The 27,851-nt window shown below is 37.9% G+C and overlaps 1 protein-coding gene across 1 annotated transcript in view; it reads left to right on the top strand.

The window, feature by feature from the left end:
* The window catches only part of ankib1b (ankyrin repeat and IBR domain containing 1b), a 43,162-nt gene extending 15,623 nt beyond the window's left edge, over positions 1–27,539 (top strand). The window contains exons 4-20 of the mRNA XM_067449030.1: positions 1,865–2,047; positions 2,233–2,350; positions 10,918–11,126; positions 14,440–14,528; positions 14,643–14,787; positions 16,545–16,711; positions 17,549–17,637; positions 17,746–17,876; positions 18,875–19,009; positions 19,199–19,285; positions 19,723–19,789; positions 19,956–20,101; positions 20,190–20,368; positions 21,090–21,141; positions 22,719–22,824; positions 24,165–24,208; positions 24,310–27,539. Of these exons, the coding sequence (XP_067305131.1) occupies positions 1,865–2,047; positions 2,233–2,350; positions 10,918–11,126; positions 14,440–14,528; positions 14,643–14,787; positions 16,545–16,711; positions 17,549–17,637; positions 17,746–17,876; positions 18,875–19,009; positions 19,199–19,285; positions 19,723–19,789; positions 19,956–20,101; positions 20,190–20,368; positions 21,090–21,141; positions 22,719–22,824; positions 24,165–24,208; positions 24,310–25,089 (2,727 nt within the window). The 3' untranslated portion in view covers positions 25,090–27,539. The remainder of the gene's footprint in view (positions 1–1,864; positions 2,048–2,232; positions 2,351–10,917; positions 11,127–14,439; positions 14,529–14,642; positions 14,788–16,544; positions 16,712–17,548; positions 17,638–17,745; positions 17,877–18,874; positions 19,010–19,198; positions 19,286–19,722; positions 19,790–19,955; positions 20,102–20,189; positions 20,369–21,089; positions 21,142–22,718; positions 22,825–24,164; positions 24,209–24,309) is intronic.
* Positions 27,540–27,851: the final 312 nt, after the last annotated feature.

Genomic DNA, 27,851 nt, shown 5'->3' with positions numbered 1-27,851 from the left:
CCCCTGGCCCCCCGGTGAACTCCTCAGCAACGAGATCCCCCTCAGCTGCGAGATCCCCCTCCATCCTCCCGGGCTTCGGCACCAATGTAATAAACGACTCTTAGGTGGGAAGGAAGGAGGCGGAAACCGGCGAACATTCAACAACTTTTATTAGTTACAAAGCTGCTGTCACTTTAAGGCTGAATGCACGGATCCAATGCACTGATACACATCTGATATTCTCCCAACTGTTTACGTTCACTTAAGACATAATCAACTTTGTGCATGTGAATACACGCCAAAATGAACATTTTGAATGTTTTTTCTTCCATTTTACTATAAACTGATCAGTTTTCAAAAAATTCTGGGAAATCATTGAACTTCACATTATCCTGCAAGAGTGATTCCTGATAGGGTTTCTGCAAAAAACAAAAACCCTTTAAAGAAGAAAAAAATCCTGACTTTCAAAGCTGCTGCAGAAATGACTTTTGACTTTGAGGACCTTGACAGTAATGTAGTGGAGTAAAAAGTATGATCTTTTTCTTTCAAACGTAGTGAAGTAAAAGTCATTAGTTTCCAGAAACAATAATACTAAAGTAAAGTACAGATACTCAAAAGGTGTACTTGAGTACAGTGCCCAAGTAAATGTTACTGTCCACCTCTGATAGACATCCCTGTTCACACGGATCTGTAAAAACGATTAAAAACACTGTTATGTTGGCAGGCCAGTAGTTGGCTATGGCACTTTGTAAAGAAACACTACACACTTGTAGACTAAAGAAGTAATGTATATGCGCACAACGTTGCCATTTTCACACATTTGCATTTTTGTTATTTACAAAGAGACTACACTATCGTTTTTCAAAAACTTGCACTTTGTAACCAGTTTTCAAATGCTTGCGTTTTCAGGCCCCCAAAACGCCATTGTTGTGCAAATGTATGGCCAAAACGCATAAGACGTTTTACGTTTTTAGTTGAAAAGGGTGCCCCCAGCATCTCTCTCTAAAGGAAGATCGTAGATACATTTTATTCGTTCTCAACCTAATGTCGACATATCACATATATTGACCCCTTACCTAGAACATTTGGAAATCTTGAATGAAATGTTTGTTTTGACAATAAAGATGGTTAAATCATCTGTGTGCAGAAGCCTAAGAAATCCCTTCAAAGAAAATGAATTCCTAAAAAGTGTGGAAACATTAGTTAAAGCTAATGTTAAATAATAAATAAACTATTTTTCATGGCTAATTTATGTACATAAGAGATGTACTTTTTTATTGATGCACTTTAAAATAGTTTATTGATTATTATCAATATTAAATTGATTATTATTATCGATTATTAAAGATGCACTTTTTTATTGTTCTACTCTACCAGAACAATAGACTACTAGAAGTTTCACACATACACACAAAATACACACATATATATTTTTTATATATTATATAATTATACTTCATTTTAAGGTGTCCGTGTTACAGTTTAATTATACATTTAAGTACTGGGAAATAATAATTAACTGGCTATATATAATAATTAACTACATGTATTTACTATAGGGTAAGGGTTTGGATGAGGGTTTGATTTAGGTTCAGTTGCATGAAATTATGCATAATTTATATTACTATAGTATCTACCTGGTACATGTTACATTTAACAAGGAAATAAAGTTACCACATTTTATTCCACATCTGCTGTTCATGAAAAGGATGTGTGTTGATGTCTTGATATTTATGCATGAAAGGTACAGTGTGTCTTAGTTCCATGAACTATTAGCTCAAAAGATCCAGGATAATCTGATTCCTCACATTACGACCTCTTAACTCTAATCTATTGATCTTTCCACTGCATATTAACAGTATTTCCCTGTTGAACCTCTCTGCAGTTTCTGGTGAAGCGTGGTGCAGACCTGTTTGCGGAGAATGAGAACAAGGAGACCCCATGTGACTGTGCAGAAAGGCAGCATCATAAGGAGCTTGCGCTCAGTCTGGAGTCTCAGATGGTCTTCTCCACTGACCCCCATGCCGAGGATATCGAGGCAGAGTATGCAGCCTTAGACCGCAGGGAGGTGAGCTCTCCAAATAAACTAGAATTTTCAAGCACATTAACATTGGCCTCAAGCCCTGTTGTCCAGATGTGACAGATTTTAACTTGCATTTTTTTGGACCAATAAAAATATAAGAGTTGGATGCAGATGACTGAATAGTGAAATGCTATGACTCAATATTTAACACAGCTCTGTTTGTGTTTCAGTTTTATGAAGGTTTGAGAGTGCAAGACCTCAGGAGACTGAAGGACATGCTGATAGTGGAGACGGCAGACATGCTGCAAGCTCCTCTCTTCACCGCAGAGGCTCTTCTTCGGGCTCACGGTACGATTGTTTGGTCACAAGATATTTTGACTCTATTGTCAGGGCCAAATTGAATTATGTTATGTGCTGAAAGCACTACATGCTTATTGGTAGCTGAAAACCGTGTGTCGGAGTGTAATGTTAGAAGATTGTAAGTGCAAAAAGACCCGTGTACCTGTCATGTATGCGTGCGCTTACAGGACCAAACTTATAACGTATGTAAGACGGTAACTATATTTCAGCTACAATAAGATTTAATTTCTACTGTTAATGAAATTTTGGTAGGCTACATGGTTTTCACTATGAGATGGATAGCCTAATTGTTAAATAATTCTGATGGACTACAGGTTATTTTTATGGTATGCCTAATTTTTTTTACGTTTGTACATTTTACCAGTATTTACCATGCTTTTAATAAAAAAATTAAAATATGTTAAAAGTAAAAGCATTTTCTTTATATTAAAAAAATCTGTATAAATACAAGATTTGTTCTTCAAAAAGCCTTTTTTTCCAAAAGGTACTTCTTGAAAAAGGGTGCTCTTATATTTGGAACAATATGGTAATTGTTTTTTATTTTATTCGCATGTGATTGAGTTAAAGAGTTAGTTTACCCAAAAATGTAAATAATATCATTAATGACTCACCTTAATGTCCATGTCCAGAAAGGGAATAAAAACATCTTCAAAGTAGTCCATATGTGAGATCAGTTGGTTAATTACAATCTCTTGAAGCATCGAAAATACATTTTGGTCCAAAAATAACAAAAACTACGACTTTATTCAGCATTGTCTTCTCTTCCGTGTTTGTTATCAATCCGCAAACAAAGATTTGAACAGTTATGAATCAGCGTATACTGATAATAGTGTAATAACAGACATTTTCACACAAAACTGTCAAAATGTATCCTGTATTCTAGTGAACATTTGGTCTTAAATTGATAGCAGCCAAAATATTCCTGCTGCTGTCTTGTATTTTTGATGTTAAATAAATAACAAAAAGAAACAATCACTCACTGTATAGGGCCCTATAATTTCCGCAATCGCGGAATCTGCATATTAACGCGGAATCTGCATATTAACGCGGAATCAGCATATTAACTCGGAATCTGCATATTAACGCGGAATCTGCACATTAACACGGAATCTGCACATTAACGCGGAATCAGCACATTAACGCGGAATCAGCACATTAACGCGGAATCAGTACATTAATGCGGAACCAGCACATTAACGCGGAATCTGCACATTAACGCGGAATCTGCACATTAACGCGGAATCTGCACATTAACGCGGAATCAGCACATTAACGCGGAATCAGCACATTAACGCGGAATCAGCACATTAACGCGGAATCTGCACATTAACGCGGAATCAGCACATTAACGCGGAATCAGCACATTAACGCGGAATCAGCACATTAACGCGGAATCAGCACATTAATGCGGAACCAGCACATTAACGCGGAATCTGCACATTAACGCGGAATCAGCACATTAACGCGGAATCTGCACATTAACAAGGAATCAGCACATTAACGCGGAATCTGCACATTAACGCGGAATCAGCACATTAACGCGGAATCAGCACATTAACGCGGAATCAGCATATTAACGCGGAATCAGCATATTAACGCGGAATCAGCATATTAACGTGGAATCTAGTGTTAACACAGATTTTCCCGGAATTTTACATATTTGTAATGAAATTCTGTTTTGTGTGGGAGGAGAACGTATGTCTGAGGAAAATGCAGACCGGGGGAAGCAAATCTTCGCCACACAACCCCTCCCGTCATTTTAGCTCCCCCTTCAAAACAATGAAAGTATGGCGAAGTTGGTCTCCACGGCTCTGCTTTCGTCAGCGAAAAAGTTAAGAAACTCGACGCCAACGCCGGTTTCACTACACGCGCAGGCAGCGCAGAAGCTTTGTGTATGGAGAGTGGGAGCCGCATGCCCGTTGTGCTTTACACAGGCAGCATTGGTCGCGCGCAGCTGAACCACGGCTTGTGTATTGCAAATACAGACAAATATTGTCCATTCTGTCAGATTTTCCGGTGTTCTGCTCGACCCCTGTCATTCTCGTGCTTTGATTTATGAGAGGCACATTAGGCAGCATATCTCTTGCAAATGCGACCGTGTTCCCCTCTGTTCCAAACACATATGCATATAACATGCTGTATATGGGCAGTTTACATGATAAAAGTTACCTTAAAGTTAAGATAAGCATCTAGTTTTAATCATTTAAAGGGGCCTTTGAAGTTGGGGAAAAAACTTCTGTCAGTGTTGTGTTTTCATGTATTTTATTTTCATTTTTCACAGCTCTGGATATCATAATGGTTATTGTTAAACACACAGATCAATTCACTATATGATTTCATGGTGAAATGTGTTATTTTTTCATGTTAATTTTCAGAAAAAAATTAATCTGCAAATATTAAAATGGAAAAAACGGAATTTGGGAAAAAATAAAACGGAATTTGGGAAAAATTAAAATGGATTTTATAGGGCCCTAACTGTAGGCTTGATGCGATAGTCAGTGTTACCCGGCAGTGCAAGACGATTGCGGAAGATCTGGTTTCAAAGCGGAATGTAAAAGCTCATTGTTTTGGTGCAGGAGGAACTGTAAAAGATGGCTGCTGTTTTACATTTACATTTAATCATTTAGCAGACGCTTTTTCCAAAGCGACTTACAAATGGGGAGAGGAACAGAAGCAATCAGACAAACAAGGGGCAACAGCCTGCAAGTGCTGTAACAAGTCTCACTTAATCTAGCACATTACACATACTATTTTTTTAATGATAAATAAACAAACTGAAAAACTAATAGAATAGTGCTAGTCTTAATTGGTCAGGTGTGGCTGAAACAGAGTTGTCTTTAGATGTTTTTTGAAAATGGCTACAGACTCAGCTGCTCGAATTGAGCTAGGCAGGTCGTTCCACCAGGTGGGAAAGGTCCACGAAAAGATCTGTGAGAGTGATTTTGTGTCTATTTCCATTGGGATGGAATCTCGAGGCGTTGTTCACTTGAAGAACATAAGCTTCTGTAGGGTGTAAGTCTGAACAAGCGAGTTTAGGTAGATTGGTACAGAGCCTGTGGATGCTATGTAGGCGAGTACCAGTACTTTGAATTTGACGTGAGCGGCCATTGGCAGCCAGTGCAAACTGATCAAGAGAGGCGTGATGTGCGCTTTCTTTGGCTAGTGGAAGACCACTCTCGCCGCTGCATTCTGGATCAGCTGCAAGGGTTTGATTGCAATAATTGCAAGAGCAGTTGTCCAGTCTGGAGATAACAAGACTTATCTGGACCAGGAGTTGTGGGGCCTGCTCTAATAGGAAGGGTCTAATCTTCCAAATGTTGTATAATGCAAATCTGCAGGACCGGGCTGTAGCAGTAATGTGGTCAGTGAAGTTTAACTGATCATCAATCACAACTCACAACCAGGAGTTATGGTTGATGAACCTAACTGAAGGGAGAAATTTTGATGAAGTGCTGGGTTGGTTGAGACCACAAGCAGTTCTGTCTTTGCAAGGTTGAGCTGAAGGTGATGATCCTTCATCCAGCCAGAAATGTCTGTCAGGCAGGCAGCAATACGAACACCAACTGAAGGATCATCTGGTTGAAATGAGAAGTAGAGATGAGTGTCATAAGCATAGCAGTGATAGGAAAAGCCATGTTTCTGAATGACAGATCCTTATGACATCCGGTTGCAGTGCTTGTGACTGTCATCTGAAAATGCTGATGGCATGTGATGTTTTATGTCCACAGACAACTTAACTTTGTGATTGCTATCAGGAAGTGTAGAGACTTTCAACTAGGGCTGGGCGATATGGCCCAATAAAATTATCACAATATAATTTACCATGTCAGCCGATATCGATAAATATGATAAATGTAAAATCTTTATTTCTTTAAAGTTTAAAGGCATATTTTTGCTCTTGAGTGAAATATGTAGAAAACGGACAGTTAACTGTGGTTCCTACAATAATCCTTTATTGTCAAAACATGACAAAAACTTCCCAAACAAGTGAACAATTTATTTAAACTGAGGTAGATTTATTTATTTAAATCTTAACTGTGGTCAGCATTTTACTCAACACTATATATCAATAATATCATTATACAGGGCTTGACATTAAGCATGTTCATGTGCTTGTCCTTCAAACAAGTAAATCGTTCAAGCTTGTCCAAGTAAAAAATTAGCTTGTCCGGAAAAGTGTGTGTGTGTTGTAAATATAATTTATTCTGAAGCAATATTCTCACCACTGTTCAATCAGCTTTGACATATTTAAATCTGCATATTTGTGGTTTTTATTTTGATTAAATAATTTGAAATTTGTGATATTTTCACCTTTTATGAAGGGCATTTTCCCTTAATCTTATTAAATATAGGCTATGCTTCAGGTTTCATTTTATATTTGTAATTTTGATCAATACATTAAATTAAAATAAAACACTATAAGGGCTGTTACCAGACAAATTAAATAATTTACACTGAAAAATTACAACAGCATTAAATAATGTTTTGAGATTTGTAGTTTTAAATAGACAAATAAGACATGTTGGAAAGTATGTTTAAAGATCAAATTAAACCACCAGTAGGTGGCAGCAGGTGGCCGTCTTAATGAGCGAGTCATTGAGTCGTTCATTCAAACGATTCATTCAAACACTGAATCGTTCATTTACACACATGTTGCTGTGAGACGCGTTGCGGTTCTGCTGTGAACGATTTTCGCTGCTGAAATAGAACAAAAACTCTCAATATTAAGTATTATATATACTTAATTGTGTAAGTAAAACACTAAAAACGCAAACGGGCAAAAAAAGCGTTTTAAGAAACATTTTGAGTCCCCCTTCTCTTGCCTCACAGTGGATTGGTCCACCATGCATCTCACCAACACACACACACCTCACAGACAGTGGGCTGGTCGGGAGAAAGCAAAGTTCAGTATTTGTGGATCTCCAGTAAGGGCGGCCTAGTCTATTTTATTAATTTTAACATCGCATGTAATTATTTCTCTTTTGATACATGCGATGCTGAGTCATTTATACATCACCAAAGACAAACAATTATGATAGCGATATACAAGTCCGATGTTTTAGTGATTATAGTTTGGTAACGTTAGCTTGTTGTAAGTCGATCACCCACTACAGCTAACAAGGTAATAAGCCTGTGTGTGAATGTAGTTAATGTAGATTTACCGCTGTTTTGGGCTCAAGGTTATATGGAAGAATTTTGAAGAAACACAATAATTTAATAACTAAATTCCATGTGGTGAACGTGAACCTATGATAAGCAGTCTACACATGTCGCTCTGTTTTATGTCGGATGGGATCGCTAAAATATCTCCAAACCACTGAAGTTGAGCGAACTAACTTGTCAACGATATCTGTGTCCTCCGTGCTGGTCGTGTGCCCTGGATTTTCTTCACTATTGCTTATTTTTATCGCTCCACTTTACTCCGATCCTCCAAGCCTGTCAGCCACAGACTGTAAACATCATCGCGTGCAGCACCACGAAGCCCGGTCTGCAATACGCGTGCGCAGCATTACGCATAGCGCGTAAGCATTATATTGAGAATTTATCGAACTGTTGTTATCGTTTTATCGAGGAAAATTATATCGTGATAATTATCGTTATCGTTTTATCGCCCAGCACTACTTTCAACCAGCAGAAAAAAATGTTTCTGGAACAAATCACCTGCCCTGTTTTTAAGCATTTTTTGATCTTTTCATTCTGCTTGACTCTCAACTGATGGGCCATGTAGTTTGCTTTGAATGGATACAGTGCTTCTGACTTTTATGTATATGATGCTTCTGACTGTTATTTAACAAACAAACATGCAAGAGAAGAGACATTTGTAGAACTTTGTGTGGGCTGGCCTTTTGAATTCTGTGTAAATATGCAGGCATATATTCAGTCCAGGTCTACCTCTTAGGTTCATTCAAATGCAGTCCTTCCAGTTCCTAACTTGTGAAAAAAATAGCTTCATGTGCAACGGGTATGGAATTGTCCCTAGAGAAGTTTAATAAACTGGAAGGTGTTTTTTTGCTGACATCAAGTCTAAAAAGCTTTTGTAATCTCAGAGCAGACCAAGATTCCTTCTCCATAATTTTACAAGAGCTCTCATGTTTAGAGCTGCTAAACTCTCTGGCACAAGACTCGTAATTGGATCAGTGCTTTCTTTAATAATCTCCAATTATGTGAGCAGGCTGTCTAGCAGGCCTTGTTCCAGATGACTAGAACCCATGGGAAAAAAGGGCAGAGCTCTGATTCATGTGCGACGCTATTATTGCCACAGCCTCTCTTGAGACCACCAGCCGAGGCTCAAATATGCAGTCTCACCTTCTTTTAATCTTAAACCCAAATTCACGCTTTTGACTCTAAAACCATGATACTAAACATAGAAGAGTACAATCAATTGTGCTAGCTGTGCAATGCATTTTGTGGATTTTCATTTGGGAATAGGTTTTATTTGATTGTGTTTGTTTATTTGTTTCGCCTTGGAATATGGACTGCGTTATCTGTCTTTTGCTGTCTGGACTGTCTCCAGGATTTCCTGTGAGAAGTGGCATTTCTTATCTTTTCTTACCCTAGCGCTCTTCATTGATGCTGACCGATAAGTTCATTCAAAGATACCACATAATGCCATGTATATACCATGTCATTTTTATATGTCACCACGTCCTATTGTGTAGCCCTGAAAAAGAGGAAGAGGAACCTTTTATTCTGTTTGCAGAAAACTGGAGGTTGGAGCTAGTTCAAAAAGTTTTTAATGTCTTTTTGCATTTATTATGGATTGAATATCTTGACATGCAGTTTAAGTGTTGCTTTTAACTGCTAATTGCAACGATAGTTTTTTCAGCTTTTTGTTTTTTAATTAGGTTTACACAGTCCTGTGTCAAATGCCCTTTTTAGTTGTTTTTTGTTTCATCTAATTGTAGATGACTATCCCCTAGTTTCACAGACAAGGTTTAAGCCTAGTCCTAGACTAAAATGCATGTTTGAGATATAACATGTATAGTATAATTACAGTTATAACTTAGGTTGTCATCTTGTGTTTATGACATGCTATTGCAGTTGGGTTACATACTATATTGCAATAAATGTGAAAAGACGGATGCGACTGTTTATGTTAATTTTAGGGTTTGTGACGTCACCAACCCGATAAGAAGCTTGTTGTAGTCCTTAAAGGGGTACTTCAGCACTGGGAAGGTGAATCGGTATTTAAACTGGGTCATTAATGTAGTAGAAATGTGAAATTATTTTTGAATTTGGTGTCCTCTAGACTGAGAAAAGACAGAAAATTAATTTTTGTCTCATGGGGATGAAAGACTACAAATACAATAAATTCACCATGATGATTGAGCTGAATGAACTTGATTTTCGAATATACTCCCGGGTTTCTACTGATACAAAGCCATATGCTAATTGCTGAAGTAACCCTTTAAGCGGTTTCTGTAAAAATAAAATGTCTCCATTTGGATTTAGCTTTGAGTGTCATCACTTTGCAGATGTTGTTTATGCTCAAACAGCAACATTACACACTAACTAAAGTTAAAAAAAGTAAGTCATAATCAAGGACACCTTTAATCTAAGCCCTGTCTGTGAAACCAGGCTTAAAAGTCTGGGAATTTTAGGCTAGTTTTAGTCGATGAAAAGTTTTAGTCATGCTGCATAACAGTTAAACTGATGATACCAACTACTTTGTTTCAAATGTATCACTGATCATGTCATTTGAGAATTATTGCACTTATAATTATTCTGAATTATTAACTTATAAGCACAAATCAAGACAACGTTTACTCATAAGATCGATTTGTTTACTGATATACTCAAGTTTTCTGGTTTATATTATTATCATATAAATTAACACTCTACAATATTAAAACTGGTAAATCTTCTCTCAAAAAGATAAAATTTCCTGAATTTCCTAATAGTAAATTTCCTAATTCCGAATTATGTTAATATTTTTCTGATATAACAACAGTAAAAATGAGTGTGTGTTGTCACACAGAGGTTTCATAAGTGCATTTATTCCACAACCACAAATGCAAACAATATGGTCGAGATCCATTTTTAGATTTATTACAGATCATTTTTAAGAGAAGGATTGATCGCAGATTTGGTAACAGTAGTAGCCACATGAAGGAACAAAGACTTAAGGCAGAATATTTCTGTGGAGATTGCTAATCTCTAACGGTATATGTTTGTCTGTGTTTTCAGATCATCAACGCTTTTTTGCAGCCCCGAGAGAGTGCATGTGTACCTTTTTTTGTTGTAGTTTTCTTTAATAAAATGTACTTCCTAATAGCTTCACCTCCTTTTTGTTCTGTGTGGGAGTATACCATCCATGATCGGCATGTTTAATATGATGACAATCAAGTGCTTTCATATCTTGTGGGAAAACAACTTCTGGGTATTTTTTTCCCACTCAGAGGAACAGCCTTCTTGAAACTGTTGATTAATCTGTAATTTTCAGATCATTTAAAACATTTGAAAGGTGAATGAATGTATTTTTTCAGAATTAGAGTGACTCCTCCTGTAGCAGTTTTCGCCAAGCACACTGACCCGAGTATCTGTTTGAAATTTAGACTGGGACAGGGAGAAACTCCTGGAAGCTTGGATGTCTAATGCTGAAGACTGCTGCCAGCGCTCAGGTGTTCAGATGCCCACTCCTCCGCCTAGAGGCTACAACACCTGGGACACCCTTCCCTCACCCCGTACGCCTCGCACCACCCGCTCATCCATCACCTCTCCGGACGAGATCAGCCTGACCCCTGCTGATGACGATCGCTCCCTGGTGAGGGATCAGATTTGGTCCTCTATTAGTTATTGGTAGCAAATTCTTAAGGCTGTCAAAATTGCTCAAAAATGACGTTTGAATATTCCCTCTAAAAAAACCACGAATATTCGAACCATTCGAACATCTGGTTGGGCATTTTGTCAATGTCGTGCATTACGTCAATAAAAAGACAAATTAATACAAAGAGACAAACTAGTATAGGTAGCCTATTTAAGTTTAAACATATTTGACAACGCATTACTTACATAAAAAAACAAGTAAATCAACTAATGGCCAAGACTGCAGACCTCACTCTCTCTTGCCCTCAGATCACGCTCTCTCCCCATAATGGTTTAAATGAACAAACTTTGAGTGCGTGATCAGGAGTTTTGTGCAAGCAATTTAAGGTTGCGTCTCTTGTCCCAAATATAGCAGGCTTCATTCAGTAATTGAAACAAATATTATTAATATTAATTGAAGTTTAACAGCATATTGAACGCTCCGAGCGAGCTGTGGTAAACATGGTATTTTTCCTTGAGATGAAACAGTAAATAATCAAACCAGTGGAAGCAGTGCATTTATCCTTTATTCATGCAATATCTCTTCATTAATTGCAGTAGCCTACACTTTAGTAAAGTTTCTGTTTAAAGACTGCTGGTCAGTAAAATAAGGTATGGTTTGCTAACTGTATCTTGCATAGCTTGCATACAACTTTATCTTGCGGCTCAACAATTAGACCTCCTATCGACCAAAATCCAAAGTACTTTTGGATTTTGGAGTTAAAATCTCTTTGTCTGCTGTGGTCGAGTTGGGCTCTGCACTTTCTGACATCTTCACTGCAAGTTTTAGCATTGACGCTGTGCCTGACTGCGACTCCTGTGACCTGTCCCTGAACCCTTATGAGTCCACCTACTCGCAAAGCAGAGAGCCAGACCTCTACTACCGCGGGCGTTTTTTTTCCCTTACTTTTTTTTTTTTTTGAATATTAATTAATACGTTTTTTAAAACTATTCGAATATATATTTGAATTTAGAATATTCGTTGACAGCCCTATAAATTCTACAGCCTCTTTTGTGGAGACGATGTGCAATAATTTGTTTTTCTTCTTTCTACAATGTCTGCAATCATATAATTTAAATGCTTAAGTGATCATTTCGGGTGGGGTTAGATTGGGTCTACTGAGAGTTTTTTTTTAGATTCAAATCCCATAAGCTGGATCAATGAAAGGTTGCTCCAACATTTTCTCCATATTTTACATTTTGCATTCACAGCAAGCTCGCCAGATAGCTTATTATAATTCAGATAGCTCGCCTTGTTGGCAGAGGCTATTTGCACTGATTCCCCCCATTATTGTCTGATTGAGCCAGACAAAATTACAAAAGAAATCCCACTAGTTACAGGATAAGTGGCATAGAGAGTAAGGAAGCTTAGTGTTAACTTTTGACACGACTGACCCCGAGTTCAGATCTGCCTTTTTCCGAACACATTCTTCTCCCTTTTCCTATTGCACTTATTTAAAAAAATAAAAAAGGACAATATTCTAAAAGTGGAAATAAAGTGCCTAATGGATATAAAGTGATTAATGGGTCAGTTTGGGGTAGGGCTGCAAATAACTGCTAATATTTTTGCATATAAAAGTGGTAAAAAAAAAAAGGTACATTTCCACAAGAGTCTTCTTTATTTGACACAGATTCTCTAGCCTCGGAAATTCAAATGCACAGGGAAATACAAAAACACCACAATTGAATAGCCAAAGGAAGTAATTATATATTTTTTACTTTATGGACATTATCGTTTTTTTTTATTTTTATTTTTATCAAGGTTTATATTAATCAAGACTTACTTTCATTGATAAAAATTTAACATCTGAAACCCTGTTTGAAGTTTACCTGTTTGCGTTTTTAAGTTTTATTGCTGACATTAAAGCCATGAATTTCATTTCCTGCTTCCTGTGCTTCTGAGAGGGCAATTGTCAGACATCAGTTTAGTATGAAAGCACCTTAAGTTGCTTTTGAAGCGTTATCTAAGGGTCTGGACCCAACAAGGCTTTAGTCTGTCCGATTGAGCATGTTGAATCGCCATCAGGCTGTCGGGAAAAGAGATCAATCTGACTGAAAAAAAAACTTAAAGTGACAAAGCAAGCAAATGCAGAAGAAAAGGGTACACAAAGAAGTCCTTATAAATTTATCCTCGTCTTCAGATTATGTATGAATATTTTCATAACAGTATGTTGCCCAATTGTTGATTCATTAAAAATAGTAAGCGAGCGCTGCTTTGGTGATAGTTTGTATGTTCACATTTCTAGTTCACAATCCCTTTATGACGAATACAGAATACTGTCATCTGCTGCTGTGGATAGTTATTATCTCTCAAGCAGGTGCAGAACATACATTTTTGTTGGCTGTTCACCGTGGGCTGTAGTTTTTGAACTTTGTTATGAAGAAGGAGGCGGGAACCGTAAAACATTTAAAAGACTTTAATCAAATAAAATAAACAAACTGAAAGTAACGCGGGCAGCCCCTCACGGACGACTACCACACACACATAATAAAGCATAAACCAAACATAACATAAAGTCCTCTCTCGTCCTTCACAAGTGTCACTCGTCCTTATGCCTCCTTATACCACATTGACATTAGGCATTATACGAGCAACGGTAGGAGTTAAAAATCTTAATTTGTGTTCTACTGAAGAAACAAACACACCAACATCTTGGATGCCCTGGGGGTAAGCAGATAAACATCACATTTTAATTTTTGAGTGAACTATCCCTTTCAATCACGTCCCGGTCTCGCTCGCTCCTCCCGCGTCTCTCGCCCGTCAACCTCGCCACAGTGACAACAGTGACACAGTGTTCAAGCGCAATTTTGTTTGCCCATGCAGACGTGGCTGATGTGAGCCGACACCTCTGTCGGCTTCCGTTGACGTCGATTTGGTGTGTATCAGAAGACCAAAATGCTTTGTGTAATGAGCTTGGTTCATGAGCGATCAGAACAGTCTCAGTATGTCGTGACAATCAGTTCTTTCATGTATCAATAAAGAAGACATTGTAGTCTAAAACCGGGTTCCTTTCGGTGCATTATCACCACTTTCACAAAGCCACAGTCTACACCAGAAATGAACTTGATAATCATTGAATAGGCATGAGGATTTTGGTTACATTTCTTGAATAGTGCAATTTGCCATGATGAATCGGCTAAATGTGAATTATAATTTTTTCCCCCAAAGTGTATTATTCTGATCAATTTTATGCTGCTTAATCTGTATGTAATGTATTTTATGTCTTATGTAGATATGCTGTAACTGAGGTTGTTTTGTTCTCCGCTGTCAGTGCGGCATATGTATGTGTGCAGCCTCCATGTTTGAGGAGCCAGTTGATATTCCATGTGGTCACGAGTTCTGCAGAGTTTGCTGGGAAAGGTGAGAGTTTCCTTTATTAGAGCCTTTCAGCATTTTAGTCACATTACAGTCACTGTCAGTTCTCACTACTGCTGTAATATCATGTAACTGTCATATCTACATTGCCCTTGGCAGTTTTCTGAATCTGAAGATCCAGGAGGGGGAGGCCCATAATATCTTCTGCCCAGCCTATGACTGCTTCCAGCTGGTTCCTGTTGAGGTCATTGAGAGCATTGTGTCCAGAGAGATGGACAAACGTTATCTGCAGTTTGACATCAAGGTATAATGACATGATCAGATGCACTAGTCTGGTTAGTCTAAACTATGTGGATAGATGCCATTATAATTGTGAGTTACACATGAGCATTTACAGCAGTCAGTCAGTCAGTCAGCATTAGGTTTTGATTTAAACTCTGTGATTCTGTCTTCATAGATGGTTTTCCAGTCACACAGACAGTTCTCAGTGGAGTGTTTAGTGTGTGTTTAGCGTTATTGTGAAGTCAGTCCAGAACGGTGGAACATTGAAATGGGAGCTGAGAGGGTTGAAGTAACTGTAACAATGGCAGCTCTCATCTGAAAATATCTGAGAATGACACTTCTCACACTGGGGAGTCCCAAGCCTTTCATTATGTTGCCATGGTGATGTTGACTCTTCCACAGTGGTGTCTGTGCTCTATTGTAACCATTTTCAGGGTCAGAGTGACCCTGATGGACTTCTGGAGCTATTGGTAAAAATTAACTCTCATCCTGGGATCATAACAAGACTCAGCAAATTAGATGAACCGTAGAGGACAAAATATAGTTTAGTTTTTTTTTAAGTAACAAAAGTTTAAGGCAAATTCTTTACATGACTAAAATAAGATCTTTTTTATTTGATCTGAAATTGATACTATTTTTAATATATTTAAATTGAATTGCTATTAAGAAAAATGGTTCAAAATGTATATAAACACAACCATTCAGAAGTTTGGGGTCAGTAAGATTTTCTTTTAAAGAAAGTAAAACTTGAATTCAGCAAGGACGCGTTAAATTGATTAAAAGTTATTAAAAATATGTTGCAAAAGAAATCCAACCATTTTAACACTGATATTAATAAAGAAATGTTCTTGAGCACCAAGTCAGCATATTAGGCATATTAGAGTCAACTTACTGAAGAGCATTTTATGTTGTGTAATCACTCAATCAGTGTTTCAGCCACAGAAAGATAATAAAACGCGTAGTATCACATTTACCTCAGAAATAATTTAATGTCCACAGCTGGTTATTTCATTAGAGAGATGAACTCTTTCTGTAAATATAAGCACTACATTCATAATGTTCTGCTTAACCTGTTAGTGATGACGTGATTATTTAATGTATTTAAATAAATCTGTCATGAAAATGACAGCCACTGTGTATAAATGATTATACTTCAACAACGAATTGGAGAAAAAAAAAATGTATATTTATATTTAGAAGGTAATGCAAAAACTTATTACAAAAGCTTATGTGAAGCTTATGAGTGTTGATTATTACATCTAAAAATAGGCATATAGTTTGGGCTCTGTTGTATAGTTTACAACATTATCTTTAAGAAACTTTTAGTTATAAATTACTTAATTTAAGGACGGACAATTGTTTTTCAGTAAGCCACTGTGGAATAAAGATTAAAAAAAGCAATTTTGTAAAACTGCTGTACCCAATCCGTACCGCACCGCGACTTCAAAAACGAGGTACGTCCCGAACCGTCAAATATGTGAACTGTTATGTGAATATGTGATTCCGATTGGTCAAATGCATATATATATATATATATATATATATATATATATATATATATATATATATATATATATATATATATATATATATATGTATATATATGTATATATATGCATGCTCAGTGCTGCATTTGACCAATCGGAATCATAGAATTAGAGAAAGCGGCCTAATAAATAAATAAAAGGATAAGTGTTTTCTGTTTTAAATGCATCCTTTACTTGCTTTCTCTTACGTTTTTCCTTGCTCCTACTTTTTACTCGTTTTCTTCTCCCTCAGGCATTTGTTGAGAATAATCCTGCCATCCGGTGGTGCCCGCGGGCTGGCTGTGATAGAGCTGTGCGATTGGCCGGACAGGGACCAGGTGCCAGCACCTCTGACCCACTCAGTTTTCCTCGCCTCCAGGCCCCTGCGGTGGACTGTGGAAAGGGCCATCTCTTCTGCTGGTCAGTGCCAGTAACTGATACAAATATCTATAGTACCAGAAGAGAGAATCTATGATTCTGAACAAAAACTCCAGTTCACTAGAACATGATTTATCGGGCTTATATTCAAGAATGTGTGTTTGTATGTATGTTTTGCTCACAGTGGTCTCTGCCGATGCAGCTGGCTGAGTTTCTCTTCCCTACAGCTCTGGCCCTTATGTCCCCAACACACAAACACATAGATACACACACACACACACACACACGCGCGCACACACACGCGCACACACACTCAGTGGGCTCGTATCTAATCACTGCCTGTGCCAGATCTGAGCATTATATTTGAGTCAAAACACATTTTATCTGTCTGTGTGAATATGGATTTAAATCTAATATGGAGGATCATTCCCTTGGCCGAAGTTGTCATTTTAAAGGCATTTGCGGTCAACAGTGCCATCGTTGTTTAATAGCAGTGGTTCTCAACTGTTGGGTTGTAGATAGCAGGGAAAAACAGTGCTAAATGTTAAACTGGAACATGATCTACTGTTACATTACACCATGTTAATATTCAGTTCAATTCAACTTTATTTCCAGACTCAAGGTCCATTAGTAAGGAGACATACAACAACTAACATATTACATACATATATATATGTGTATATATGTGTATATATATATATATATATATATATATATATATATATGTTAGCATAGATTCATATTTTACTTATGTTCGACAAGATGTATCCCTAAAATGCCATTCTAAATCAAATGCATAAAACAGAAATAAGATATTCACTAGAAATGTAATTTCCCTCGTACTTAAGCCTGGCATCATGCTGGTGTTTCTCCTCACAGGGAGTGCCAAGGAGAAGCCCATGAACCATGTGACTGCCAAACTTGGAAAATGTGGCTTCAGAAAGTCTCTGACATGAAACCAGAAGAACGTGAGCTTGTTTTCCCGTATACTTTGCAGTAACCATTTAGATACATTTTCTGAAGTGCTGTTCCTACCTGTCCTCAAGCATCTTTATTTCTGTCTTTTTCCATTTCAGTGGCAGGTGTAAGTGAGGCGTATGAAGATGCTGCCAACTGCCTGTGGTTACTCACCAACTCCAAATCTTGTGCCAACTGCAAATCTCCCATTCAGAAGAATGAGGGCTGTAACCACATGCAATGTGCCAAGGTTATTTGCGTAATAATAATAGGATTTATTTATATACCAGGTTAAGTATGGGGCGCAGGCATGGAGTTTTTCAGAGGTGTAGAATGCAGGCTTGACAAGAGTTGGTGTGAACTCTGGAAGTGAACAAACATGATACCAAGGAAGTTTGGTATATGGCCGAAATATGGCCCACTTAGTTTTAATTATGCTTTTTTTTTTTAAAGAAAATTCACAGTTTTCAGGGTGTGTATATCAGAACAGATGGTAAAATAAATATCATCAGTTATAACTGAGACCATAATGAGTGGTGACTTGACAAATAGAAAGTTTGTAGATTATGATAAGGAGAGGGCCAAGAACAGAACTTTGGGGGACACCTTGACTGGGGTGTTATGTTTCTCAGTAGAGATGAAATATTATCTTCCTGTAGGAAGTTAACTTGAAGGGAATTGTGCACACAAAGCTGTGAGCTGAGAAAAGTGTAAATCATGACCAAAAAGTGGAACTTTGGATGAAAACCTGATTGGAAGGGTCGATAATGATTATTTTGAAGCATTGAATGTAATGTTTTGCCGCTAATCATTATGGTCTTTCATGTTATATCATAATTGAATGTTATTGTAAAGATTAAGATTTGTTTAGAAAAGTTCTGCCTCTTCAACAGCGGGCTGACGTTAAATCATTTTAAGAATAGTAGATGAGGAAATCTTAATAAACCTAAAGAAAAAGAAATGCGTACGTGTGCCTTAGGATGCAATGCTTCACTGTAAATTCAGTCTTGATCGTCGTGCAACAAGGTTACTAAACGGAGACTTTTCAAATACTAGCACTCCAAAAATAAAAAGTGAGAAAGATAGTTTCCTAGCAACATGCATAATCCCTGCTGTCAGAATCCCACAACTCCCAGTGTGCCTCCTGCTAGACTGATAAATGCATTTGCTAGTGACATAATAAAAGTAGACTCATGGTTCATTTAAGAACAAGTGTTATTAATAAAGAATGTTTGTGCGTCTGTACAGTGCAAGTATGATTTCTGCTGGATCTGTCTGGAAGAATGGAAAAAACACAGTTCCTCTACAGGAGGATACTACCGCTGCACACGCTATGAGGTCATTCAGCAGGTGGAGGAGCAGTCTAAAGAGATGACTGTTGAGGTACATATCACTGTACTCATGATGCTCATGTTTTAAAAAAAATTGTTTTATACATTTAAAGCACCCCACATATGTAAAGGGCAGTTATGTACATTTCTATATTTAATAAACATTAAACTGAAGAAAGAAAAAGTTCTGAGTATGCCTGCACTTTTACATACAGTTAAATATTATTATTATTATTTGCAGGCAGAGAAGAAACACAAGAACTTCCAAGAATTGGATCGCTTCATGCACTATTATACACGCTTTAAGAACCACGAGCACAGCTACCAGGTAAAAGTCTACAAAGATTTTACACACAATCTTTGACTATTAGTCTATTTCAAAATCCAGCTCAATCTGGCCAAGTACCACCTTGACTGGAAGAGACTGTCTGAATGCCATATCAACTGAATTTTTGTTTTTACATTCTGTTTATCATAAAGGATTATACCATAATAATAGACTGGTATGAAACTGTTGTTTTTTTTAATTTACTTTTTCTTGGTGATGTGAAGATACGGTGTGTCCTTACTTGAAGATATTTCATAAAGCCAGCCAATCAGATTAGAGCTTGCCCGATCATTAATGTTCTTTACAGTTTGTGAAGCTTTACAGTGAGCATAATTTTGGCAGTCCGTCGACGGACATTAGATGTAGTGGTCCTGATGTGAATGGTCTATAGTTTAAAACAGTGTATCTATATTCATCTATATTACCCTGTCCTTCAGCTTGAAGATCGCCTGCTTAAGACGGCCAAAGACAAGATGGAACAACTGAGCAAAGTTCTGAGTGGAAGTAAGATGCAAAACCACACGTTCTTTCGCTTAATTAAAATTTACAGACTGGACGTACTGTGTAGAGTAAATCTAGTTCTGACAGTAATTCCTTCTACATTTAGCAGCAGACTTTGTAAACTTTTTTAATTATATTTTAACTCCTGTATTGCATTATGTTGTTTCAGGAGAAGGAGGTCCTCCAGACACTACTTTTATTGAAGATGCAGTGCACGAACTACTTAAAACTCGTCGTATTCTCAAGTGCTCTTACCCTTACGGGTTCTTTCTGGAGTCCAAAAGCACAAAGAAGGAAATATTTGAACTTATGCAGGTTAATAACACGGATGCTAGTCTTGGGACATGCTTAACGCGTGCATTCTAAATTAGTGACAACGCAGCACTCTTATTTTTCTTGTTAGACTGACTTGGAAATGGTGACTGAAGATCTTGCACAGAAAGTCAACCGGCCTTACCTCCGCACGCCTCGACATAAAATAATCCGCGCTGCCTGCCTGGTGCAGCAAAAAAGGCAGGAGTTTCTGGTGTCTGTGGCAAGAGGTGTGGCCCCCAACGATTCACCCGAAGCCCCTCGACGCAGGTAAGAGCCTCTTCCTTCGTCTGTCTGTCTGTCTGTCTGTCTGTCTGTCTGTCTGTCTGTCTGTCTGTCTGTCTGTCTGTCTGTCTGTCTGTCTGTCTGTCTGTCTGTCTGTCTGTCTATCTATCTATCTATCTAGAAGATGTGTATTTAAATCATTGTGTGTGTAATTCTTGAAAGGAAAAACTTAAGTCATTTGGCATATTTAATTTTTTTTTTTTATTATCATTTTGTGCTGAAAAGTAGTAAGCTGTTTTGTTAAAATATTACATGTATTTAAAAATGTGTCCACCAAACGAATGCCATATGATGCAACGAGCATAGAGGAAAATATATTAGATATTTTTTTTTTACACATTATAATAAAGATGTTTATTTGATGGTCATACCACATTTGTAGTCTCTAAATTTAAACTTTTAAAAACGTTCAAGCTTGAAAATGGTATAAAACATTTTAAAAACCGTATAAAATCAACAAAAATACAGTGTGCATTTTACTTACATACAACTTAATGTGTGCTTTAAACTATATATTTTTTAAATGACAAAGCAAACACATTTCTATGAAATAGGAAAATAGGGTCAAATTTGATTAAGTATTGAATTTCAGCATTGGTATTGCATTTCCTAAGAGCTGCTTTTCCTTTGTAACACAGCTACACCTGCAGTCTAAAAATGTATAGGATCACATGGAACTTAATTCTTTTTTTGTTTGCGTTTACAGTTTTGCTGGTGGAACATGGGACTGGGAGTACTTGGGTTTCGCCTCTCCCGAGGTAACTGTTTTGGTTTGCTTTTTTTGAGACTTTGGCCATAGTTTGTGAAAGAGTGTCTTTGTTAAATGTATATTTGTGGCCAACTTAGTTGTTGTAGGGTGCCTGATGTCTTGCCAGTGTATACCGGCCTATAGAACAAGATGTAGTCCTGTTGCAGCAGTTGTGAATGTGTAAGACCTGAAATGTGCAGTTAAACAGTGTACCGCTGTTTTGTTCTAATCTAAAGATCCAGAGGAATCATACCTTTCTCGGGGGAATTGATCCGAGAGAGCACTGTCAGTATACAGGAAGCCATCCGCAGGTATTAAAGAATCCTCATTAGACCCCATCTCTGGAACGGCTAAACGAACCGTGGAATGGCACCTGTCATGTACACCCCATCACCTATGTCATTGTCAACTTTTTAGTTGGTCGCATGATTTCTTTTTTTCCTGTTCATACTCTATTGCCGCTGTTTATATATTTCAGACGATTGCTATGCACTCCAGATTAAGAATTCCGATGCCTTTTCTGTTTATATATCCCGACATGGTCTTCTAAAAGATGCCTTTGGTCTTGTTACTTCAAAAGGCAGTTTCCTGCTTTTAGGTTTGACTATGCCATGAAAAGGTCATGAAATATGCGTTTTTTTGCAGAAATTCCAAGGTAAACCAGGTCACCACTTCTGTCTGCATTGCTGGTTGCTTCTCTTCTTTTGAAATCATGAATGCAGGCATTGGCGCAGTTTCATTTTGCTCTGGATTTATGGCTTGTAGAAAGAGGAATAATAGTGATGCACTTTATTCAACTTTTTTATTATTGATGCTTGAACGTTACCTCTCAGGAATGTTGTTTTTCTTTTTCTAAATGAATGTATTTTTATTTTTGAGTTTGCTACCGTTGCATGCTTATTGCATTCAGCTTCAGTTTGGTTTAGATTTGTCGACCTATAGTGAAAATACAGTTTGAAGTGCAGTATAGATCGCTTATGTTCTGTGATTAAATCCTAAATAGATTATACTAACATATATATATATATACAGTTCATGAGTGTCAGACTGTTTGGATATGTATGTGATATGAGGAGCTTAAAGGATTAGTTCTGGTATCCTAATACTGTCCCTCATGCCATTCCAAACTTGTTTGTCTCGTTATTTTCATAGAATACAAGAGGAAACCCCTTTAGTAATGCTGGTCACTGGTTACTTTTTGAGATTGGAGCTTTCCAAACACCATAAACCTAGTATAAAACTAGCTTAAAAGTAGTCATTCAATTAATTATATTATGGTCATTTTTGTACATTATTAAAATGTTCCTCATTACATGGTTAGTAATTTAATTTCAAACAAAACGTTTGAATTTGTTGTTGAATCATCCCTTTAAAAGGCCTTTCATCGTTCCTCAGTACGTCTATCTGTTTTTGTGACATGATAAAGCCAAAAACCCTGAACGTTGATGATGCCACACAACCGAATTCCTGTAGAAAGGTGTAGGGTTCTTCTGAGGGTCTGACTTTTTTTCGCAGGGTCCAGTGGGAATGCTGGTACACCTCCTGAAGCAGTTCTGAAATGGGGTTGTGTGCGGTTTTGTGTTGTAGGAGTATGCTGAATTCCAGTACAGGCGCAGACACAGGCAACGCAGGAGAGGAGACATGGCCAGCCTCCGCAGCAACACACCCGACCCTGATGAGCACGGCAATTTAGGTACTTCAATGAATGTGTTCTCTTTTTGGAGCCCATATTTGGTCCCACATGTATGCATTTGGTGCTCCGTAGTTCAAGCAGCTGCAAGTACAGTTGTGTGAATTTTGAGCTCAGCTCAGCAAAATGCACTGTAAATCTATTTATCACTTTCTTTAGGCTATTTTAGGCAGTATATATCCTTGGAATGAATCCGTCAGGCTTGATGTTCTGTATATAAACAAGCTCTGAATGCAAGCTCTGAATGCGCGCTCTTATCCACGTGAGAGAGCAACAAGACCACGCCCCCTATTTTGCGTGTTCTTGTGGGCGGAGGGTTAGTCAACAAACGGTTCTAGTGACGTCATTCCTGGCATTGAACTTTGAGCTTTATAATTTTACAGGTATTATTTATGCTCTAACAGCAACATTACATACTAACTAAAGTTTGAAAGATGCAATCGTGAAGAACGGGACCTTTAACGCTAGTTAATGTATTAAAGGGTTAGTTTAACCAAAAATGAAAATTCTCTCATTAATTACTTATCCTAATGTCGTTCGACACCCGTAAGACCTCCGTTCATCTTCGGAACACAAATTAATATTTTTGTTGAAATCCGATGGCTCAGACAGACCTTCATTGACACCAATGTCATTTCCTCTCTCAAGACCCATAAAGGCACTAAAGACGTCGTTACAAAACCCATCTCACTCCAGTGGCTCTACAATCATTTTATGAAGTGAAAAAAATAGTTTTTGTGTGCAAAAAACACAATCCGAATTCTGAATCAATACGCAGATTCTAACGGTTCAAAACTTTGTTTTGAAATCAGCCTATCATTATATAAGTCGCTATTTAGTTTTTTAAGGCACAAAAACTATTCTTGTTGCTTCATAAAATGATTGTAGAGCCACTGTAGTGAGATGGGCTTTGTAACGACGTCTTTATTGCCTTTATTGGTCTTGAGAGAGGAAATGACATTGGTGTCAATGAAGGCCTTTCTGAGCCATCGGATTTCAACGAAAATATCTTCATTTGTGTTCCGAAGATGAAAATTATTACATTATGAACATTTTACTAATATAATAATGTAATACTTATTACATTATGTGCAGTTATTACATTATGAGTTGCTACAGGGTCACACTGCCAATTTACAATTTAAGGCCATTATCAAAGGAAATTTGTGGCATCTCAGAAATCACTGATAGCAAATCCCATTATTCCAGCATTTTTTCCCACCATCCCCTTTGACGTCAATGATTTCCCAGTGAGTGGTTGTCTTTAGAGTTATTCCTTGGTATGCAAAATTAAGAAACTTGCAAACTAACTAAACAAATGATTTTCATTTTTCTTGTCGTAGACACACAAGAAATTGGTGGTGGTCACAGACAGGGTCTGCCCATGGTGAGTTGAGACTCTTTGAACAGAGGTTCTGTGGTAGTACGTCACAGGTGTTTATCTGAGACTCCTCAGCTGACATTGACGTCTGATCTTTTACCCCACAGCCTCACAGTTCCCTGGATGAGGATGATCCCAATATCCTGTTGGCCATTCAGCTGTCTCTGCAGGAGTCTGGGATGAATGCTGGCATTGATGCTCAAGAGATCCTCACTAACGAAGCATCCCTGGGGGCCATCGGAACATCCCTGCCCACGCGGCTGGACCCGGTGCTCTGTGGGATGGACGTCCCCCGCGCTGCCCTGAGCAGCTCCGAGCTGCTAGAGGTGGGTGACAGCCTAAAGAAGCTGGGTAATATCAGTGGCCAGAATGTCCCTCTGCGTTTCGACAATCTCAACAATCCTTCCCGTGAGTCTGCAGAGGGCCCCTTCCAAGCTCCTTCGGGACGAATGGAGACCTCTGATTTCAGTTCAGACAACGCCAACCTTCTAGGTAACATCATGGCTTGGTTTCACGACATGAATCCACAGAATATCAATTTAGTTTCTTCAGCCAGTGCGACTCACCAGGAGTTCGGCGCTCAGTCGGCGAGGATGACGTCAGAGCAGACCGAGTGCGCCATTCCACAGTGGACAGCAGGGGGCGATAGAGAGGCGGAGCACGAGTTCGACTCCGGTATTGTCGTGGGAGACCGTGAGCCTGTCAGGCCGACGCAGCTGGACCTAGTAGGTCTTGATATGTGTCCGGGACCTCCTGCGTCCATCGAGTTGGGCGAAACGCCGAGCGGTTCGAACCCGTGTCAATCCGATACCCCAAAATGTGACTCAGACCCCGACCAACCAAGCAGTAGCTCCTCTGAATGGGAGGGTCAAGTGCACCTTGTATGAAATACTGACTTCACCCACTAGTTAAGCCACTTTGTCGATGGAGTAGCTGCCGGATTCTAAACCAGAGGAACAAGATTAATCCTGACGAGAAGCTTCGTATTTTCAGATATGTAGAAATTGAAACCGTGATATGTTAAGAGGTCGTTTTTGAGTACTCATTCAGTACTTGTGTGTTTCAGGCCTTTGTGCTTATGAGGTGTTCTTTGCTCGCTAAAAACTCCTGAAGTGTTAAACACCTTTTCAAAAAAGTCGGCAACTGAACCAGAAAGAGATATGAAGACGTGACGTAGTTGAGGTAGCCAGACAAATCTACTGTATAGAACAGGACGGCATCCTGTGCGAGTTCCCGTTCTTCTGATTAAAACGGATGTAAAAGATATTGTAGGTGCCAAAAACACTGGCTTGCACACGCCGAGTGGACGGTGTGCTGATTGTGCCTGCTGCTGAGGGCCTAGTCGCCCTATTGAGTACACTATCCTTCCTTTAAAATAGACCTGTAGTATCAGAGAAGTACACATCAGCTTCAGGCTCACACGAGCTGTGAGGCTGATATTCACAGAAACTAAAACGTACAGTAATTCTAGTTGCGGACGACACTTTTTTTTTCTCGATCAGACGCAATCACTGTAATCTGTCATCGGTTAATTAGAACGGAAAGTACCGGCGAGGTTAAAGTCTGTTCAGGAGCGCCGCATCATCTCTGGAAACCGTTTTCTCTCTGCAACTTATCACAGTGCCTTTTCTGTGAAACTTCTCTTTATTTATAGCCACTCTCTTGCGCTCGGAGCCCAGAGTGTGGGAAGTTCCAATACACATTGTTCTTGTACTTTCAATGAAACTGAGCTCAATGTTTTTTAAAAGACATTTTTTATATGTTCGGTTCCTTTCGCATGCCTCTGGCCCCTTCCCCCAGGGTGTTTTTAAAGCAATTATTTAAAAACAGAAAAAAAAATTAATGAGTAAGCACATTTGCGGATTATATCCATCTATATTTAATGAGATTACTATACATTGTGTGTTAAGGTGTGATTTCCACATGGAAACAATGTGTGATAAATTCTCAGATTTAAAATGTCAGATAAAAATCCTTGGATGTGGTCCAGGTGCATCTCTGATAGAAACATTTGCATATGTGTATTTTGCTTTCGTTTTTTCAAGACGCGCCATTTTTCGAAAACAACGTTTTCTTCTCAGAATATCCAAGACCCTAATTTATTGATCTTTCGGTAGAGGCAGAGACGTCTCAATGTGGTGTCCAGAAGCTGTTATAGATGCAGATTTACAGTACATTTCTACACGGGGGAGCTTACCCACAATTTCAAATCTTTTTTTACGATTAATTTAACTGTGGTATTTCTCTACAATAAATTATGGAAATTAATTTTCTATTTATTTAAAATTGAATGTCCTTAAAAATGAATGAATATAAAGATACGGTCGATGACGAGAAAAAAATATATTTAAAAAAAAGCGCCAATTTATATATATATATATTTTTTGTGTATATCAAACTGTAACACAGTGCCACTTTTCAATATCTGCTCGTTACTTAAAATATGACTCCTGAAATAATTGTTAAAAGCCATTCAAATAAATGAATCATGTTTTTGATTTGCTTTTATTTTCTTGCAAACACCTGGCCAACAAATCGTATCATTTCAGCTAAATCACAGCAGCACTGAGTTTTAAGCACTTCAGAAAAATTGCACAGAATTTGCTCACATTTCAGCCTTGGAATAACCCATTTTAGCTCATAGGTTTGCCGTTATATTGGCGTTTAGCTGTGGGTTTGATCGAGCAGGCGCCCGATGCTTTACTGTGGGCTTGATGTCATTATGTATGTTGAATCTGACCTTATGTCCTAATGCAGGTTTGCATTGCATAAAACTTTACCCAGTTAAAATGAAGTGTTTGTTTTTTGGGGGAATCATTCCATTCCTGTGGAGGAGTGCACATATGATTTTTTTTCTGTATGTACAGTATGTATGTATGTGTGATTGGAAACAGTTAAGCTCATTAAATCACAGTATTTCTTCAGACTAATGTGTAATCGCCAAAGGTGGAGGTGGAGCTGATGTCTGTTCAAATGAAGCATATGGTAGATTTTGAACACAAAAAAAGTGAATGACAAAAGTTGTCCTGTATGTGAAAGTATGCTGTGCATCAAGTAATTAAAATAAAAGTAGATCATGTTTTCTTGACAGAAGTGTCAAGGCTATTGTTTGGGGGAGAGGGGTTGCTATTTTTTGTGGGGTGAGTAAAGCGCATTTTGTAACCCATTACAGATTTTATATTGTTAAACATCTAATCCTTGAAAATGGTATTTGCACTTTCATAATCCTTACTTGATACATTCCCAATTTATATGGAACATACAAATGTGTGATGTTTGGCCAATGAATTGGACCGATTTGAGTGTGACTCTCAATAAAGATGATAAGACAAGTTCAGTTGTAAAAGTGGTACTGTTCTTTGAACATAATGTACAATGAAAGCCTAGGTGCAAAATCAGCATGCAGAGAATTTTTTTTTTGTAACCTCAGACTTGCCCTTATGTTAGTTTTTGCATTTACCGTAATAATAATAATAATAATAATAATAATAATAATAATAATAGTTGTGATATTTTTATATTAAATATATTATTATATTAAATATATTATTATATTAAATATTAAATATTAATATTAGTGTTCAATTTTAATAAGTATAGTATATAAAAAATCCAGTACAAATGAAATCCACGGCTAGCTGTACATTAA

Source organism: Pseudorasbora parva, chromosome 7 (assembly GCF_024679245.1).
Source record: "Pseudorasbora parva isolate DD20220531a chromosome 7, ASM2467924v1, whole genome shotgun sequence".
Classification (NCBI taxonomy): Eukaryota; Metazoa; Chordata; class Actinopteri; order Cypriniformes; family Gobionidae; genus Pseudorasbora; species Pseudorasbora parva.
This window is presented reverse-complemented; position numbering and strand designations above follow the sequence as displayed.